At 37.8% G+C, this 20,096-nt stretch overlaps 1 protein-coding gene across 1 annotated transcript; it reads right to left on the minus strand.

Annotated features, from left to right (window-relative positions):
* Positions 1-2,094: 2,094 nt before the first annotated feature.
* LOC149831166 (patellin-4-like) lies at positions 2,095-19,653 on the minus strand. Its single transcript, XM_090012951.1, has 8 exons — positions 19,198-19,653; positions 18,945-19,087; positions 10,077-10,195; positions 6,654-6,750; positions 3,671-4,652; positions 3,195-3,313; positions 2,965-3,109; positions 2,095-2,349 (listed from the first exon to the last, which is right to left on the minus strand). Exons 1-8 carry the CDS (start codon positions 19,651-19,653, stop codon positions 2,095-2,097), a joined length of 2,316 nt encoding a protein of 771 aa, XP_089869077.1.
* Positions 19,654-20,096: the final 443 nt, after the last annotated feature.

Raw genomic sequence — 20,096 nt, forward strand, 5'->3', positions numbered from 1 at the left:
CCAAAATAAAATTGTGATCCGCACCCAATTCACCAATTAAGAAAATTCACACCACTAAAAATTACTAAAATCATTAAAATTAATAAAATATTGTTCGTATGTGTCATCGACGTGTCCCGTGCATGTGTAGGTTTCCGGTTCTAGTATACCCGGACCAGGTTGTGCATCTTATGAGCTGGATCCAGACCTAAAGTGAAAACTCAACTAGTCAGGTTGTTGTGATGATATGCAATTTCATATGATTATGCTGTTGTGATGATATGCAATTTCATATGATTATGCTGAATTGGATCATTTCAGCATTTGATTGTTGACTCGATTGGCACAGCTAGACCCATATGTGATAATGGGTCCACACAGCACACCAATTCGAGAGAGAGAGAGAGAGAGAGAGAGAGAGAGAGAGAGAGAGAGAGAGAGAGAGAGAGAGAGAGAGAGAGAGAGAGAGCCCAATGTGAGTTTGAGAGATTAATCTTTTTTTAGTTTTTTTTTTGGTATTACCATTTACTGTTAACTTCATGCATAATATCCAGCCTATGTCGCAAAATGTCGCCGATATTTTGTAATATTGAAGCGATACAATAGCGATAAAACATGAGATTTTCAAAATATTGCATATTTTAGACATTGTCGCATTTTTATTATGATATTACCATGATAAAAAGTTTTTGTGGTATTTGTATATTATTTATATATTTCTCTTTACACTTTCATGTGTTTTATATTTCTTATGTTTTTATACATGACAATACTTTCCTGTGAAAACCAAACTTTTCAAAATATTGCAAGAATTTCCTCAATGCTCAAACAAGACTTGTGAGCATTGGTGTCGCATTCTTCATGTAGGTTTCAGGATTATCTAGAGATGTTGATGGGTTGGATTTTTTCTAATTTCCAACCGAATCCAACTTAGTTTAGTCAGATTTGGTAAGCCAAAACCATATACGATTATAATTGGATGTGAATGTGGTTTTAGTTTTTTGCTACCGAATCTAATGGATATATGGATTTGATGGATATCAGAATCCAATTACAAGTAATTAGATGATCGGATATGGTGGAAAAGTGGAGCTTTACACCAACTGAGTCCAATTAGGAATCCAAATTCATTTAGGCAACATCGGATCTGATATTGGCCACATCCAATCTGGATTCTAACTGTTTACATCCCTAGGATTATCCCACTTCATGTTTCAGCATCCCAGATTATCCCATTTTGTGGACAAATAAATTCATGTCAATACCCTGTTCATATTTCCAGAAACATTTGAAAACCGATTTGCATGGATGTAGTAGCGTACGTCTTATAGCACTACTCTTTCATAATAAGATCAGCTCTTGTTTAGCACTCAAGCATCAATACTTAAAAAACACCCTCTTATTCTTTTTTTTTTCCTTATTTTCATCTAAAAAAGGTTGCTGGGGACAGAAGCAAACTGTATTGTAATGTATACAAACCAGAGTTGCTGAAGCGGGAGTGGGAATCGAGCAACTTTCAAAATTTTAGGAAGCCTGCAGGATGACTTAAAAGTAAACCAAGAATTGTCTTGGAAGCGACTTAGGAAGTGAACCGGAAGCGAGAGGGAAGTGAACCAGAAGCGACTTAAGAAGGGAGGGAAAGCGAAAAAGAAAGAAAAATAAAAACACAAAAAAAAGGAAAAAAGAAAAGCGCACTTCTCAATTTTTTTGGTGCTTCTTAGCTCGTTTCGGAAGCGCCACATGCACTATAGTGCTTCCGATAACCCTGATACAAACTCTAGTGGAACTATGAACTTATGAGACTTTCAAGGAAGAAATCATTGACTAACTCAAAAATAAAGCTCCATTAGCAATAATATGTGAATTATATATTAGATGAAACATAAAATGAACATATACAAAAACAAATGAATGAACATATACTTCAATCAGGTTAAAACATTCAGAGGGACATAACCTGCCCTGCTAAAGAATGAATAAACATATCTCAGTTTCACTTACCTAAAAGAATAACCTCTCTCTGTATATCACTCTCTCCTTCTATAGGGAAAAAAAATAACAAAAAGTCTCCAAGGCTGTCTTTTTTATTTTGGCTGTGTTGCTTTCATTCTAGTTTCAAGAACTTCTGCTCAGCACTTTAGATCGGTAAAGAGCCCTTCTTTTCCTGAAGGAGTTGTTCTCAATAGACAGGACTACCATGCCAGGCTCGGTGATTCTGAAGGAGTTGCGAATTGGTTCCTCTTGAGATGTTATCTTCTTGGACTTTTGAATTATGATGCTGTAGGATCCCTCATCAAGAGGATCAAACTCCTCCTTGTAGTTCACCTCCCAGCCCAATACAGTTAGATCCCAAATTATAATGGCACCAACCTGTTATATTCATACAGAAGCCACAAGTTCTTGAAAGAATAAGGCACCATATATGAAACCATAAGTTCTAAAGAATGAAACCATGAATCATCTGATCAGAAAAAAAAAATGAATTACTCGAGTTCATCATGATTCCACTTTGTTCATGTATTTTAATTATTTCAATGTGAGCCTTAGGCATGGGTTTGAGAGCCTTGCATTGAGATATGTGTTGCCAAAATATGGTTTTGCGAAAGTGTGGTGTTGAGGATCGAGTTGCCAAAAACATCCACTTGTGAATAGTGTTGAAATGTGGTGTTGGGGCTGCAAAATCCATTCCAGTGGAGCATGAGTAATGGTGGAAACCACAATACACCTTCCATTCAATGCTCCCAAACAGAGCCTCAATGACACTTGGGATTCCACCAAATACAGGCCATTTACCCAATTTCACCTTTTAACTTTTGGCTTCCATGCTATGCCAATTTTTAAATAGTATCATCAACTATCAAGTTTGCATTTGATATTTGTTGGGTAGCATTCTTTAATGGTTTTGATTTTGTAGTTGGTGCTATTTTTATTTTGCCGCCGACGCAGAGAAGGAATATTGCAGGGATTATTGTCCAAAAGCTATACCTCTGGGGCCGGAATTTCCACAGATTCAGTGGATCCAGATTTGATGATAATGTCTGAAACACCTCCTTCTGCTGGAGAGAACACTAGATCGACTTCGCGTTTTAGGCCACCATATTTGGTTGGTATATTTTCAGCAGGAATATATCTGTCAAGAAAAGCTGGTTTCAGGTGACTGCAGGATTTACATATGAAAAAGCAGAATTGCTGAACAAGGATGGCATACAACTTACTTGAGCAGGGTTTCAGTAACCCTGGCAGGCCGAGCAAAAGCAAGTTTGCTTTTGGTTCTCTGTGTCAAGAATGGAGTCAACTTGAAAGCATAGTACCAAAATGGAACATTGATAAATATCTGCAATCGCAACCATGAAAACCAGTTGACGTCAAAAATCTGAAAAAGCAATTTAAAGAAGAATTTTGCAAAAAAATAACTCTGCTACACTAGATGAATCATTTATAAGAGAAAATCATGAAACCTCATCAGAGAACTATAATCTGGAAAGAAAATTATGTGATGGAAGGAGGCTTGATCTTCAATAAACAAAATTATGAAAAAAGATGGAATACATAAAGTGGAGTTGAATAAAGAAATGTAGGAAAAAACAAGTGAAGGCTAAAGAAAACTAATGGTTTTCAATAATAGATTTTCTTTTTTATTTTTTTGAAGATGGTCTTCATGAAACTGTAAGAATAACAGAGAAATTCTTACATTTCTAGAAACGAGTTCAGGGTAATTGTCCTGAAGCAAATTCACAGCTTTCCTCATAGCATTCCTCATCTCCTTCCTGGAAGGCCCAGGTGCGTTCTTGAGATCAATGATCTGAAGAATTGAAGAAATGCTTCCTGGTTCAAAATCCAGCTGCTTTATTCCCTTCTCCATCACTTGCAGCCTCCACCTGAAGAACTCCTCGCATTTCTTCTCGGTTCCGAATGTCTTCTGGTACAGATCATTGTCCTCAAAGACTCCATAGACATTGTAACAAATAGGGTGGCCTTCCCTATCAACACTATCCATATAAGCAGCTCCATCAAGACCAGAACCCAGCTTCTCCTCCGTAATCGAATCGATCTTCGACTCTTTCCTCCATCGAATCGTGTTCTTCAGCATCTCGAAAGCTTCGTTCACCTTGAAATCTCTTGCTCTGAGGAACTTCAACAGCACCACATTAGTACTATCAAGATTCTTGCTGGGCAATAGAGGCACACCCCACAAAGAGATATCCTCATCAATCACTTGGGCGTTCTCATTTTCATCTCTTTTCTCACTACCAGCCTCTGTCTCTCCCTCTTTTGCATCTTGGGCTGTCTCTTTCTTTCCTTCCTCGGCATTGGCTTTCTGCGGTGGATCCGATATGAGCTCATTCCCGAAAATTGCTTCTTCCAGTTTGGACTTCAGCTCATTCAATGCCTTCTTCTCGGGCTCAGAAAGATCGGCAAGTAAATTGCTCTCTTCCCTGAATGAAGGACAGCTCAATTTCTTATCAACGGCGGTGTCCTGCTCCTCCTCTGCCTTTTCTTCTTTAGGACTTTCGTCTGCAAAATTGTCGATTGGTGAGGGATATTCATGGATTGATCGGATGGTCTCTTCGGAAACTTGGGCGGATTCGACTTCCTTCTCGGCAGCGACCTCTTCCACCTTGGTTTCGGCTAGGTTTACCTCTTCGGCGGCTGTCATCTTGGGACCCCTGAGCCTGTGTATATCAAAGCTCTTTCAGATAGAATTCCCCAACAAGATGAAACTACCAAAAGGTTGTTGACTATCTCTGATTCAAGGGTGTTGCAGAACTAGAGAGTCTTCAGAAAATGAAAATTATTAGTACCTCTCTCTCTCTAGCCCCTGGATTTGCTCTGTCTACATTGGCTGCTCACCCTTCGTTTCTTTTGTAGAAGTAGCCGTTAAGACGAACGGCCAGTAACGGTTATTATTGTTTTTATCTTTGCTCTGTTTGGACTTTTGGAGATCCAACGGTTGCACCGACTCGTGGGAGAGCCGTTGGGGTCCCCTCACCACCCCCACACCACAACATAAAGCAAATTCTTTTGTTTTGTTTTTTCTTAGAACCATATTTTTGAAGTTTGAACGATTCTTTTGCAACTGTAAAATTTACAAGATTGCTATAATCAACCTTCGTGTGTTTTAGCCCTCAAGGTTTCCGCTCATCTAGTAGAGGCTAAGACTTGAGAAGGACACCAAGTTGACAGGACGTCACAAATTGAGAACCTAAAGAAAGGGTCCCTTTCCCAAGGTTGCATGGTTTTACTAATCGCAGACCTGGGGTCTTCCCTTAGCCTAAAAAAAGAAAAAACATAACTCTTAGCTCCATTTTTTTTTTTTTTGAAAGGCAAGTTGGGGTTAGGCAGATCCCCCAGTTATTAAACTTACCACTGGGGTTTGAACCTGCAAAGTCCCAGCACAAGCAGACGTGCACTGACAGCTCCTACCAACAATGTAGAGCCCCATTGATCTTGGCTCCATACTTCATTCACATGTGCCACTGCTTCATTTCTGGTATACCCAACGACCACTGTACCTGATCTGCTCCATATTTCATTCACATATGCCACTGCTGTATTTCAGGTATACCCAACGACAACTGTAGCTGATCTGCCCTCTATCTTCTGTTGAGCCCACAACTGATAAGCTATATTTCAAAGATGAAGGCAGTCAAGTGCAACAGCGCACTCAAAGTGTGCAATGTAATCGCGGATGATCTTCTCTCTGCCCAACAACTCTATATCTCTTATTATTGCAATAGCAATGCAAATGACATTGTATTGGCCTTGAATTTCTTGTGAGACTTTCAGAATTTTTAGTTTTTCTGGATTTTATCATAAAACTCTTGGTGTTGAATAGAAAGAATAAAAATAATGAAAAAGTAGGACTTCTTTATATACGGGGCCAAAAATTAAAGTTTCCTTGGCTTTTATTGGTTGTGAAGTAAGATTTTTCATTTTTCTTATTGGTTACTGACATGGGATAACTCATTTTTCATCATAGCCACTTAGCCAGTTATTCATGACATTTTGGGAGTCCTACACGTATCAAGCTCGTAACTAAACATTTCTTTTTTCTGGTGTAAACGCGTGGAGGATTAATACCTCAATGAATCTTGCATTTATAAAAAACGTGTACCATGTAAACCTGCCTGAGTGAGCCAAGTAGTCGACCTGGCTTTTGCAAATCCTTTAGCACCATGTACACTTGTGTTTTTTTTTTTCTCTATGGCAATAAGTACACCAGGTTAACAGATGGGAAGACAACTGAAAAATCACTCTCCCAAGCAAAACAGATGTAGTGATCATGAGAATCTCTCTCGAACCTCGCATAAATCAGTACCCTAGCACAACTACAAACTAATCAAGAAGAAAATTAATGAAAAATAACTAAAATCGCTAATAATTCATTCATCAAGCTCCCTCTCTATCTCTCTACAATGAGTATATATAGCAAACAATAAGTCAATCTTAAGAACCTCGATCCTAATATGAATGTAAGATAGATTCAATCATAAACTATGATCCAAATATGACTCAAGAACCAATATGGATCTGAGAAATATCTGATATGAAATAAGATCCTCAAATAATATTCAAACTAAATAATTATAAAAAGAACTCATAATCAAAATAGATCTAGATGGACCCTAGCCGGGTAGTGTCGCTCTTGCATAAAAAAATACATGTGATCTCACCAAGAGTCCATACCAGTAGCTTCACAGCCAGCTTTTCCATGAGTGCCAAACATCCATAGCTGGAGAAGGAGAAAGAACATAGCAGTATGAGGGTGCCCTGCCAAATCAGATCAGTTGAATCATCAGAAATGCAACAAGGATAATCTGATACTGAACCAGCTATCTATGAGGGATCCTTCATTCTTTCTTAATCTATGATCTGTTGCTCCCTCAGTGTGTGTGCACCCACACACATACACATACACTCCCCTTTACATCTTCACCCAACTCCTTGTTGATCTTGAAATTGTCCAGCCAATGTTTCTTGGCTTTAGGTGGTTCTTTTTTTTTTCCTCTTTTATAACTTTTTCATGTTTTTTTTTTCGACATAGAAAGCTGGGGTTAGGCAGACCCTACTTGTTTATTAGAAAAGCTTAATTACAAATTTACATTGGGAGAACCTGCCTGTTTATTGCCGCGATGCATCTTTACCTGTTTCCACTCATCCTGTGGAGGAGGATCAGCCTTATTTTTTATGCATTTGTCCGACTTCTTGGTCTGTTTTCCTACTGTCCATTTCTTCAATCTTCTTTTTTTTTGAAGTAATTGTTGTCTGTTATAATAACAATTTGCTGGTATATCTTCTCACGATCCTAAGATTAACAATATTTTGTTTTGTTTATTATCTGGTTTCTTTGGAATTTATCATCAATATATAGGTGAAAAGGGCTTGATGCATGTCAGATTTAAAGGTTTAACGTGAACATGGATTTAGCAACATGGGTCATGATTTTTTTCCTTTAACACCTTTGTTTTTTGAATTTATGTGTGATGTCTTCTTATTTTTTGTCCATATTGATGATTGATGATATGCTATTTAAGCTAAAAAGGTTGGATATAGATTAAGATAGCTAAAAAGATTTGTACTCCATTAATCTATTCTTTGATTTGGGTGTCATGAGACACTCCTTTTTTTCGGCCCCTTATGGATTACACCTTTAGAATAGATTTTATCAATTTTTATTGTTGGTAAATAGAAAAGAATAAAATTAATGAAAAAGAGAACTTTTTTTATTTAATATGAAGGACAGGTGGCAACGCTTAAGAACCTCTTTTAGGAGAGGGACAGCATCTGAAAATGGTTGTTTATACCCTCTTGGCTGAGCAGTAAGATACTATTAGAGTTACATTGGTTCATGAAAATCACATAAAACTTGGAAAAGAACAGTAAAAGATAAAAACATAAAAATAAAAAACTTGGGCAGCTGGGTTTCTTCCTTTTCAATTGTATTTTTGGAAATTGGACACATTACTTTCTGAATTTGATTTTATCATCAAGTACAAAACATCATCATCTTCTCGTGATATTTTTCAGATAGCATAATTTATATTTGCTAATTTGTTTCTTAATGACTTATAAATTGGTGCCAACATCAAACCAAACCATGTCAACTTATCCTAGCTCTGATATAGTGCATAAAGGGTCCAACTAATCTTATAAAGGAAAGGTGAAATTCCATTTGGGGACAGATTTTTTTTCCATAATTCATAAAAAAAGACTCATGATTCTGAATTTCCTGATACAGGCCTCTATTTTTCTGGAAACCTGCTAATATGAGACCTAAGGTTAACCTCCGCCATCTTGGGCCATGTGATTCTTTTGAGTTTTTTTATATTGCTCTTTGAAATTTAAAAATGCTTATTCACTCTCATAAAAAAGAAAAGGACATGTATTTTAATCTTATGAGGGATTTATTATCATTTGACTCATTTTAACTGAGATCTAACCAGAATTAATGGTCAATGATAAGGGTAGGTCTCTATTTGGCAGTTTCCGAAACAACAAGGTCACATATCAGAAAATTCAGAACTGTGGGCCCACTTTTTTGGAATTAGGAGCAAAAGGTGAGCCCTGAAATGGAATTTTCTTAAAAAGAAAAATACATATTATATGGATACAGTCTTACAGAAACAGATATCCTACGGATTTGTGTCATGAAACGTGATTTTTATAAAAAATAGGGCACAAGAACATGCATTTCTGTAAATGCTTGATAAATAAAATATAATCCTTAATAGTTATAATAGGAAATATATTTATTAAGAACAAAACCCAAAAAATATTAAAAAATATGTCATAGCATGTCAACGGCAAGTAAGCGCGTCGTGGTGTCTCCCTAGACACGGTACCCGAAACAGCGTGTCCATGTGACATGGATATCAAGGTTGGCGCGCGGTAAGGTTGGCTCAATTGCGCTATGCCCACTGGGTACGCCATTTTGGCCGTAGGTCCCTGATGACAGGCAGGGACACGCTGGTCTGGACATAGATTTGTACAGTTATTACTTTAAAATTTTAATAATTTTTATTAATTTTAATAATATTTCCAAAAAAACTTTTTAAATTTCAAATATTAAAAAATAGCTTTTTATTGATAACAAAATTAATAAATTTCATGTCTCATGTTACAATTTTAAGAAAATTTTTGAACCTGCAAGTCAGACCTGCATCCCATGTCCTCGTGTCCACGAATCTTTGTGATGTAGGTGGTCAGCCTTGATATCGGTTTTGAAATTTGATCCACTAGAAACCCCTAAACATCAAATATCCGAATCCAAATTGGTCACTTTACACTAATGCCATAAATCATGCATGTTCTTGGCAAAACCTCAGGAAAGAAAAATCTTCTGACTTATTTCAAAAGAAAAAAACTCACTCTTCTTGAAATATTTAAAACAAATATATTGACTAATAACAAAATTATATAATTTTACTATACAATTGTGTTTGTTGTGTTCATATCATATAAAATCATGAGTTTTTCATATAGGTGATATTTTGAAATGGGTGGTTCAGTATTATATCGTCCTTGGAGTCATGATTTCTTCAAAATATTAGGATATTTGTAAGCTTTATATGTACGTTAAGGTCCCAATCCAAGTCCAAAGCCTATTATGTTACATAGGTGATGGTTAAGCCCCTCTTTTTCTTTGGTTCAATTTGCGGTGCTAAACCCATTTGGTGCTAAATCGTATGCTAAATGGTTTTCTATGCTCCTTTTAATTTATTTTTAAATTTTGACTGTAAAGATGTGATCTATGTACTTGATTTTATAGGGATCAGCTCTTGAAGCCATTTATTCCAACACATGGGTGAGTTTTTATAAAGTTCGAAAAATCAACTGTCCAAAATCTATATAAATTTTGGAGGCTCCAAAAATCATTTTCTTCAATGAAAACACATGATCCAAGTGTGGATTCTTAGTAAATTGACCATGCCCAACACATTTATAGGACTGAAACCTTGTAAAAAGGCACCGGAGAAGCTGAAAAACCCATTTAGCAAGCGGTTTAGCACCAAATGGGTTTAGCACACACCTATTTTCGTGTATATGTATATACATATATATATATAATTTTATTGCATGGCAGCTTCTTAGTGCACCAGATGGCACAGCAGCAACTATGTTGCTGCACCATGGCACAGCAACTGAGTTCGTTGCTGCGCTGTGGCATAGCAACAACCATCTTGCTGCACCATAGCGGTGCAGTTTCACATCGTTACTGCACCATGTTGCAGCAACAAAAGCAAAAAAACATTGCAGCGCCTCGGGACTGCTGCATTATTCAAGTGAATACTCCACCAGTCCCAGCTGATACTGCACCGCCACTGTACAGTACGCCGCTGCAGTATCGTACTAATAGGGGCATTGCTGCCCCTTTGCTCTCTATAAATAGGGCTGACCTCCTTGTGGTGGTGGTGTGTAAGCCCACGGTAAGTTATTTTCTTTCATTTTCTTGGCATCATATTCTTTTTTATATTATCATATATTTTGTAAGTTCTTGTTTGCTAGCATTTTAACTTTATTTTGAGCATTTTACCTAATCTTGGTGACAAAAAAAAATAATCCTATGATTTTCCAACTGTTTATAGGATTTCCCCCAAATTTTCACAAACGTTCTCCATGTTTTTTCTAAAACTCTAGATTAAGATTTTCAAAGTTCCAGTTTCAAGGATTTTGAGATCCTTTTCTATTTTCCCTATGATTTTGTGGTCCTCGTGAGGCTTTTCTAAATCTTTGAATTTATAAAGTTGTGATTTCAAGTTTGTCTAGGTCCTTGGGTTCTTTTAAGTGCTTAACTTAGCTTTTGCATTACCCCACATTTTCCACTTAGGATCTTTCAAGTTCCTACTTTAGTTTTTTTTGGCACTTGGGCATCTCTAGCCATTTTCTAACATTTTTCTTTTTCTTTTGTTCTAAAACTCAAAGTTTCTTAAGAATCTAAGCCGTCTTAGGATTTTCTAAAAACCCTCAAGGCTTTTATCAAATACTTGTTTAAAACAAAAATCTATCCAAGTTCTTGATTTTTAGGTTTCACTTGATATTTTTTCACCCTAGATCTATAATTGTTTGCACTCTTTTGTAGTTTCCCATTTTGAGCCATGGTGGTGTATCTCGCACCGGCCTTATGAGACCCAGGTACTCAAAGTTCGAAGTATGTGCCACACAAAGAAGATACAAACCAGATATAAAGCCCAAGTCTTGCTGGAGTTATCCCTCGTCAGTGTGGGAATGACCCAAGCTAGTATATATGGGAACCCATGACTTTTTAAAATAAAGGCAAGTTAAAGCTCATATTCAAAAGAATCTTTCAAAACACAAACCAAAAAAATAAAAGTGGACCGGGGATCTTCTCCTTTTTAGAGTTCTTCCACCCATCTCGGTTGTCCACAAATTTTTGGCGATCATGATGGGACATGTCTCTACTTGGTTTCTTGAGGTTCTTGGATTATCTTTGTTTAAGCTCTTTCTCTCTCCTCAAACTTTAGAATTTTGAATATAATGCTTAGTTTGGATTTGGATTCTCCTTAAGCCTAATCCATTTAAAACCTTTTGGCTTATTTTGGAGTCTTGAGATCCTGACCATTTTGTTTTACCATATAGGTTTTTTGTGGAAACCCTAGGTTAGTTTCCTTACCTAGAATAATTTTTAATTTCATGAATTTTGAACTTATAACTCCTCCTTGGAGTTTTGCATGTCACTAGATCTGGGTCTATAATCTTCAACCTCCAACCAGTGTTGGTACAAAAACTTGGGTGGAAATAAATATTTATATCATGATTGTTCATTCTCATCTTTTAATATCACTGCTTAGGACTTTTATTTTGATCCCTCAGCTTTCTTGGGTGTGATTTTTCAAAAACCAATCTAAGTCTCAATATTTGGATCTTTTAATCCTCTCACACGTATCAAGAGTATTAGCTTGGGTATATTAGTGGTAAACCAATGAGTCGGTCTCTCACATACACGTACCAGGAGTATTAGCTCAGGTATATCTTAAATTTTAGACCAGCTCCAATCCATGACTCGATTCAAAATATTTTTGGTGACTAAATAATGATGATTTTCAATGAAGATTTATGGTGGTAGCTGAGAGATCAGGCAATTAGGCCCAAGACACAAACCCCTCCGAGGGTGTGATGCGAAAACCCCACGGTATGAACTTGTTCAATTTTTTTAATTTTTTCCTTTTGTACTAGCTAGAATTGCGATGAGAAAGTTTTAGTGTATTGGAGATTAAGGTTTTTAGAGTTTTGTACCTTGCCTTCATATTTTCTGGCATTTGTTGAACCACGTAAATCTTGTATCTTCTCTTCTTTTTTCCTTCTCTTTATCTTATGCTTTGCTTTGCTTTTCATTGTGATTTACAGAGCAAACTAGAAGTTCTAAATACTTTTTGTTTTGACTCAGAATTGATTGAAGAATACGTTGTTCGAAAAGGTGAAGAAGAGTCCTACCATGAGCGATGATAACTGAAGCGAATTGGATGACAAAGCCCTAACCGCTATTTAGCTCTATTGGACGAATGATTTTCTCCAAGAGGTTCTTTTGGAAAAAGATGACTATTGATCTTTGGAAGAAGTTAGCAGAGTTGGAGTTGTATTTGATGAAATGCCACATAAATTGGTTGGTCTTAAAGCAACGATTGTAAACACATCACATGTTTGAAGGTATCATAGAGCTAAAACATATATATGTTAAGAGCCAAGATGATGATGATCAAGCCCTTTTGTTATTGTTATTGTTATTGTGTTCTTTGTCACCCTCATATAAGAATTTTGAGATACTATGATTTATGAAAGGGAATTCCTCACAATCGATGAAATTAAGACCAATCTTATGAGAAAAGAGAAAATTGATAGAGTTTACTAATGAAAGTAAAGATCATTCAGTAGACTTAATTGTTACAGGAAGGACTAAGGAGAAAGATGTCAACAGTAGCAAACATGTCAAGATCTAAATCAAAATATAAGAACTTGACTTTTAACTATTGTCACGAGGGGCACATCAAGTCAGAATGCTTTAAGTTGAAAATAAGCAACAGAACGATGATAGTGAAGTTCAGAAAAAGAATGACATCAATGTAGAAACTAGTATTGCACAATCAGATGATGAGATTGGCATCATCTTAGTGATTGAAGATAAAATTAAACCTAAGAATGAGTGAATTCTTTCTTCTGGTTGCTCATTCCACATGCATTCCAATAGGGATTGATTCTCCACATATAAATCTGTTGATTGTGGATTTGTGATAATGGGCAACAATTCATCATGTAAAGTTGTTGGTAAGGAATCAATTTGAATTAAGATACATGATGGTGTGGTTAAAACTCTAATTAATGTTAGATGTCTCAAAATTAAGGAGAATCTTCTCTCTTTAAGCGATCTTGATACAAATAAGTGCAAGTACTCAACTGAAGGTAGAGTTATGTAAATTAGTAAAGGTGTTGTTATTGTGATGAAAGACATAAAGCTTGAAAGTTTGTATGTATTGTAAGGTTCCATAGTGACAGGTTTTGCAGCATTCACTTCATCAGTTTTATTAAATTTTGATATTATCAAGTTATTTGGCTATTTTGAGCAAGAGAGTTCTTTTGTGTAGCCAGTGTATAAGTTGGAGTTTTGCAAACATTATATGTTTGGAAAGTAGAAAAGGGTTAGTTTTAGACTGCAACTCGCAGTACAAAGGGCACTTTGCATTGTATTCATTCGGACCTTTGGGGACCCACATAAGTTACTTCCAAAGGTGGTGCTCATTATTTGCTTACTCTTATTGATATATAACTCTTCTAAGAAAGTTTGGGTTCACTTTCTGAGGAACAAAAATAAAGTATTTAAGACCCTTAAACAGTAGAAGACCTTGCTTGAAAAGCAAGTTGAGACGCATATCAAGAGGCTCAGACGCAGATTAGTAGGGCATTAGACTAATTACAAGTTTGGGTCTTATAGTTCCAAACCTGACTTGGTTCCATCCTGTGTAAGTGTGGATCGGGGAAATCTAGGGGATTTTAAGGGGTGTTTGATTCGCAGACAGACCTGAACAAGGACACCCTGTCCTATCCACAGACAGCTCTAGACAAGGACGGCAGACAACACTTTGTTTTTTTTTCTCAAAAGTGTCCAGAGTGTCTTGTCCTCTCCTGCCCCGGAAGTTCCCCTGAACAAGAGTTTCAGAAGTTCCCCGCCCGTCCACGTGTCCCTATGTGCATGGGTGCACGTGGACCCCACTACATGCAAACTTATACTCGGCTCGATAGCTCGTTCAAGCTTCAGCCAAGGTTCAAGCTCGGCTCATTTTACAAAGCGGGCGAGCCCGAGCCAGCTCGGTTCATTGTGCATCCCTATGTCTCCACTTGAAAATTAGCCGTTTTAGAAGAAAACTTGTCATCAAGAAAGGTCTAGCAAACTAAGCTACCAATACATGCGTTAGGATAACCAATGTGTATACATAGGAATGACAAATTTGAAGAGTGTTTCATGGTAACTTCCAAACAAAGAATTCTTTTCTTGATTAAGCACGTCTCAAATACATTCACTCAAACTAAAGAAAGCCTAAGAAAATGACCCTTAAAATCACAAGATGGCTATCCCAATCAACACGCACGTTCCCAACCCAGCTTGTCGAGCTAGTCACGTTTATTAGTCCGGGCACGAATAATATGATTTATACATTTCCCACCATATTATAGTGCATATTTTTCCCTTCATTGCACGCGTATGAGAACTGTACCACTCATCCCCCAAGTCATCCTCATCTTAGTACCCCTCTTTGGGATTTCATTAATGTAAGTTGTTTTAATCAGCTCCGACTCCACAAATGCGATCTATATCGTTCATTTGTTCGCATAAAATGCAGCAGCACTGCATCATGCATCGTCCACACAACCACCCTTCGCATTTCTCGAGATGGGCATGATCTCCATCTCAAGAAATGTTGAGATGGGTGGCTGTCAGCGGCTTTGCATATGCAGCATACAAAATGCTTAGTGAATATCTACACTTTTCTTTTGAAAGGCAAGCCGGGGTTAAGCAGACTCCCACCAGTTATTATTCTGCTTACCATTGGGGTTTTGAACCTGCAACGTCCCACCACAGGAAGACGTGCACTGACAGCTCCTACCAACCACACGGAGCCCCCCTCGTTGTTTAGTGAAGATCAACACTTTGAATTTTCGGAATACAACTTGTTTGCAGGTTTTTTTGGCGATTCAAAAATCAATGGTTGAGAACAAACAAAATTTTGTGATTTAAAAAATCATATTTTTTCATAGAAAAAGTATGATATTAGATTATTATTAAATCAACCATGCTGAATCCATCTATGGGGTCAGATTTGTTCAAACAACTTGGTCCAAACGCGATAGCGAATGGATTTCTAATCAGGGCAAAGGTCCAAACGGGATGAAGCAGGGCGGAGCCCGGTTTTTCCCGGGTCCACTGCCATCCCTACAACTGTTATTTGTTGTCTCATCCAATCATTCACTTAAAAATATTGCATGTTCCTCCTTCATGGCTCAATGAACCATTTTGTCTGCAACAATAGAGTCATGTGACCCTAGTCTTGATGGGTACAGGCCTAAAGGTAGTGGGATGGGGCCTAGACAAGAGTTTCAGAAGTTCCCCGCCCGTCCACGTGTCCCTATGTGCATGGGTGCACGTGGACCCCACTACATGCAAACTTGTACTTAACTACCACAAGAGTACCAAATTAGACTGGATCCATATGTGGCAAATTTGAGCCTAGATAAAAATTTATCTAGGGATGCAAACAGATCAAATTCAGGTCAATTGTAGGAATTACAGAAACTGACATAATATGATCTAAGCCTAATCAGACACCAATTCGGATTCAAATGATAAAATTCTTTGTCAAAATGGTCCAAACCCGAATCTGGTTGGCTAATTTTCTTAATTGGTGATAGTTTTACAGCTGAATGGCTATAGTGTTTACGAGATTTAGACTCATATTTGGATGCAATGCCATGAAAATTTAACACTGATCTGGTTAATAATTGGATCTGGATATCTTTATGAACTCCAATTAAAAAGATGCGGTTCAGTTGGATATTCCATCCAATCAGAGCCATTGACAGTAATCCGAGATTTTCCTGTTTGTATTGAAAACTTGACAGCATCTGGTTGATTTTCTAATGAAAGATTAGTTGAGTCAATCAAGCCCAATTAAACTGGATTCATCAGAGATCTAATCCAAGAACATAGTATCCCTAGCTTTACCGGACAGGGTTTGGATTTTGGCTCAAACCAGTCAGACCCCTCTAGTTATGGACATCGGGCCAGGCAGTCAGTGGGTTTATGAGTACTCAATCCAGGATGAGTTGGGTTTGTGCTGTATGTGCAGCTTGAAACCTGACCTAAGGATGGGCAACCAATTGGGGGATCTGGTAGGCCAAAATGACCTGACCCGCCTTGGGCTGGGTTTAGGTCAGGGTTTTAGGACCTGATCTGTTAGATATCTGCAAGAAGTCCCTGCCCGTTTAATAATGGAATGGACTCAGGTCAGCCCAATGGCTACTAGGCTGACTTATTTGATTCAGTGGGCCTAAAGCAAAATTGTGTGCATTACTTAAGATAGTTGATTCCAATGCTCGTTCTTGTGGTGAGGCAAGCCGAGCCGAGCTCAAAATCATGGTAATCCCAAGTTGAATGAGCCAAGCTCAAGCAGCTGGCTCATTAGCAAAATATAACATTTTTTCTCCAAAACTTATTACTTGAAAGCCAAAATACTTCAAACATCTACACTCATATAAAATATATGTAAAAATATTTATTACTAGTTAACGAGCCTATACAACTCGAGTCGAGTCGAACATTTGTTGTTCGTGTTCAGCTTGTCAAGCCTATTCACAAGTCTAAACGACTTCTCTACGAGCTGAACATGAGCCGAGCCATGAGCGGCTCACCTTGTTTCTAGCCGTATATAAGATATGGTCTTTGTGCATTGGCCTTTATGATCACTACCAGCATACTGGGGCTGTCAATGGGTCAGGTTTGATCCAGACCTGACCCGTACCACACTCTATAGGGTCAGGGTTTGGTGATAAAAACGGTCACATTAGAAACTGGGTCGAACCCAAACGGTCTGATTAATATGTATATGGAGCCAGATATGGTTTGTGAAATTTCATACCAGACCTGGGTCCGACTCGATCGAGATCCAGTTAAGACCTGTGATTTTTTAATATAAAAAAGATAAAAATATTATTTTACCGGTTCATGTAATCCTTATTGGACCCGGGTATGGATTTTCTAATAGTGGACTTGATAGGACCCAACTCCCGGGTACCAGCACCTCAAAGACATCTGGTTTTGGACTCACCTGGGTCCAAACTGGATCTGACCCATTGACAACCCTAATCACTACCCTATACGTGTGCTGTGTAGGGGCCTTTACAACAAATCTTTCACTTGGATCCATTAAGACCCATCCGACCTACATGAACCATTAGGAGATTCACTACGAGACCTGATGGATAATGGGCACAACCTTACCAAACCCAGCTACATATCTATATTTTTTACAGATATGACCAAATAGCTAATATAAGTGGCCCGGCTCCGGTCATCTAGTAGGGGCAACTTGTGAACATCATTAAGATGAAGGGATTTCACGAGTTCAAAACCCACAGTTGTGCATCCCTTGCTGCAAGGCCGAAGCTAGATGTAGGGTTGCAAACGATTCAGATTCAAGATGGGGGCTTTTGCAAATTTTGGTTGTTCCGGATCTGACTCTCTAATGTATTTTCTGATCCGAAATCTGAACTGTTTGCATCCCTATAGCTAGATGTAATTGGTGGTGGGCAAGGGATCTTGGAACTGTTTTACATCAATGGTCTCTTAAGTGAGGGAGGTAGTTTTTCTCAATTATCCCAAAAAAAAAAGAAAAAAATAATAATGGAATAAGGAGATGGTAAACTAAACGTATTTATATTAAAGGGTGCAGTTAACATGAGTTTACAGCAGCTGATGTCATTAAAAAAAAACTAAAAATCAAGAAACATAGACCATGCGTTTCCATCTTGACATCCATGCATGCATAGCATCCGATGTCATGAGAGTTAATTGCAGTTCTTTGCTGACGTCATTGCAGTAAATACAACAACTATATGCTGACACCATCGCAGTAAATACAGGTATTTACACCTGAGCATCTGCATAACGGAAAAATTGCGGTTAGAGTATTAACTTTTGCCATTATCTCAAGTGACTGAAAACTGAAAATTAACTCTTTTATGCAACAAAGCTGACGACATGGATGTATTCAGAATGGATTGTTTGCTAAGGATCAAACCTTGGATCGTGTTATTTCATTTAAAAATGTGATTTTTTGTGTCATGAAATCTTAGTGCATTGTAAGCCGTTGATTTTTTGAAGCATTAAAAGAATCTGCTTACATGTCACAATCACATGATTCAAAACTCATTTTCTACTAAACAAACCGTGTAGATCACGTCTATAATGTCCGACCTACAAAAAAAGAAAATCTAAAAAATATGAAAAGCAAGTTATTTGTACTCAATAGTTCCGTGCCTTCAATAGCACCAAATATTAACCCTATTCCAAAATACCATTCAGCATTTATCAATGCTGACTATGAAACTATGCTATGTTAGGCGTTTATTACAGTAACACCACCACCAACATGATGCTTACTTTCTCTATGCACAGCTACATATCTCAGCAGACTGTGGCATCAAAATTTTCTAAAAAAAAACTATTCAGAAAGACTTTACTGTAAAGTTACAATACTACCTAAAGTATAGACAATAGGACCTCGTGGAACGGATCAATAACAAGAAGGATGGAATATTATAACTACTGTTGCTAGTGTAGAAACTAATATTGCAAGATTACGAATGCATACCTGCATATGTACAATCACATGGAACAATTGGATCAATCTCCCAATTCTTGTATCATTCTCTTCAGGTCATTAGAGATTGACGTGCACATCTGCATGTCCAGGTTTTCTGCAAGCGATTTTACCAACTCCATTGGCAAGATACACTTTTCTTCTTCATATAGTTTCTCTTGCATTGTTGGAGATGACAGAAGACCATGGAATTGCACATTTGTTGAGAACCCTGCCTTTTCCTATATAAAACAAGATAAAAGTTTTACTTGTAAAAGCTTCTATACTAAACATGCCTACTATAAAGGTTGAGAGAGAGAGAGAGAGAGCAGTATCAATAAGAGTTAATTACCTCTTCTTGGGCAGGTATAGAATACTTGAGAAACTCCAGAATTCCCACTTGGGCCTGCAGAAACTTCACATACTTGGCAGCAGCACCAAACATCTCAGCAGTGTTCATCTTTGCACCTCCAGGAATGAGCCTCCCAAGCTCCTGAGTCTTCTCACTGATCCGCTTCCTCCTCTGTCTAGCTGCAATGCTCTGTGGTGATAGTGCCACTGCCTCTGCCTCTGGATTTTGCGCATTCAGATAGGAGGAAACCATGTTCGGGCTTGGCAATGGAGGCAACAAATCGGGCAACACCAAGTAGTCCCCATAGGGGTCCTCATTAACATTAAACAGTACGGTTTGCATGTCATCAGCGGGAAAGAATTCATTTGAGGTCCTCAAACGTTTCATTTGATGCCCTTCATGATAACAGCAGCCAATCGGCTCTTCTTCGGCTGGAAAGATTTCCGGCGCCGACATGTAGGGGAGTCCAGGGAAGTAAGGGGAGAAATGGGTGCTGTTTTCTTGATATATATATTGATCTGGGTCATTGGAGAATGAATTGGAATCGATGGGGTATAAAGGATTACAGTCATTCCAACAACCCAATGGGTTTTCTGGTAAGTATGGCTCACTTTGGTGAAAGGGAGAAAGCATAGGATTCAGAAATTGAAATGGACCATAACTAGAGCAGAGTCTGAGTGTCATGACTGCTGATACAACCTGGGAAATAGAAAAATGCCAAATCTGAATAACATATGACTGCTAGTGTTATGCATGAAAAGGAAAGAGGCTGAGAATTTTTTTTTTAGTTCGTTGGCTATTTAATAAACTGGGAGGTTGATTAATATTTTTCTGAAATATCTGGTTTTGATTGAGTTTTTAGCCGGAAATTTTCTGAAACAGGTGGAATGACGCATTTG

This window comes from Nuphar pumila, chromosome 7, assembly GCF_984573655.1.
Source record: "Nuphar pumila chromosome 7, dmNupPumi1.hap1.1, whole genome shotgun sequence".
NCBI lineage: Eukaryota > Viridiplantae > Streptophyta > Magnoliopsida > Nymphaeales > Nymphaeaceae > Nuphar > Nuphar pumila.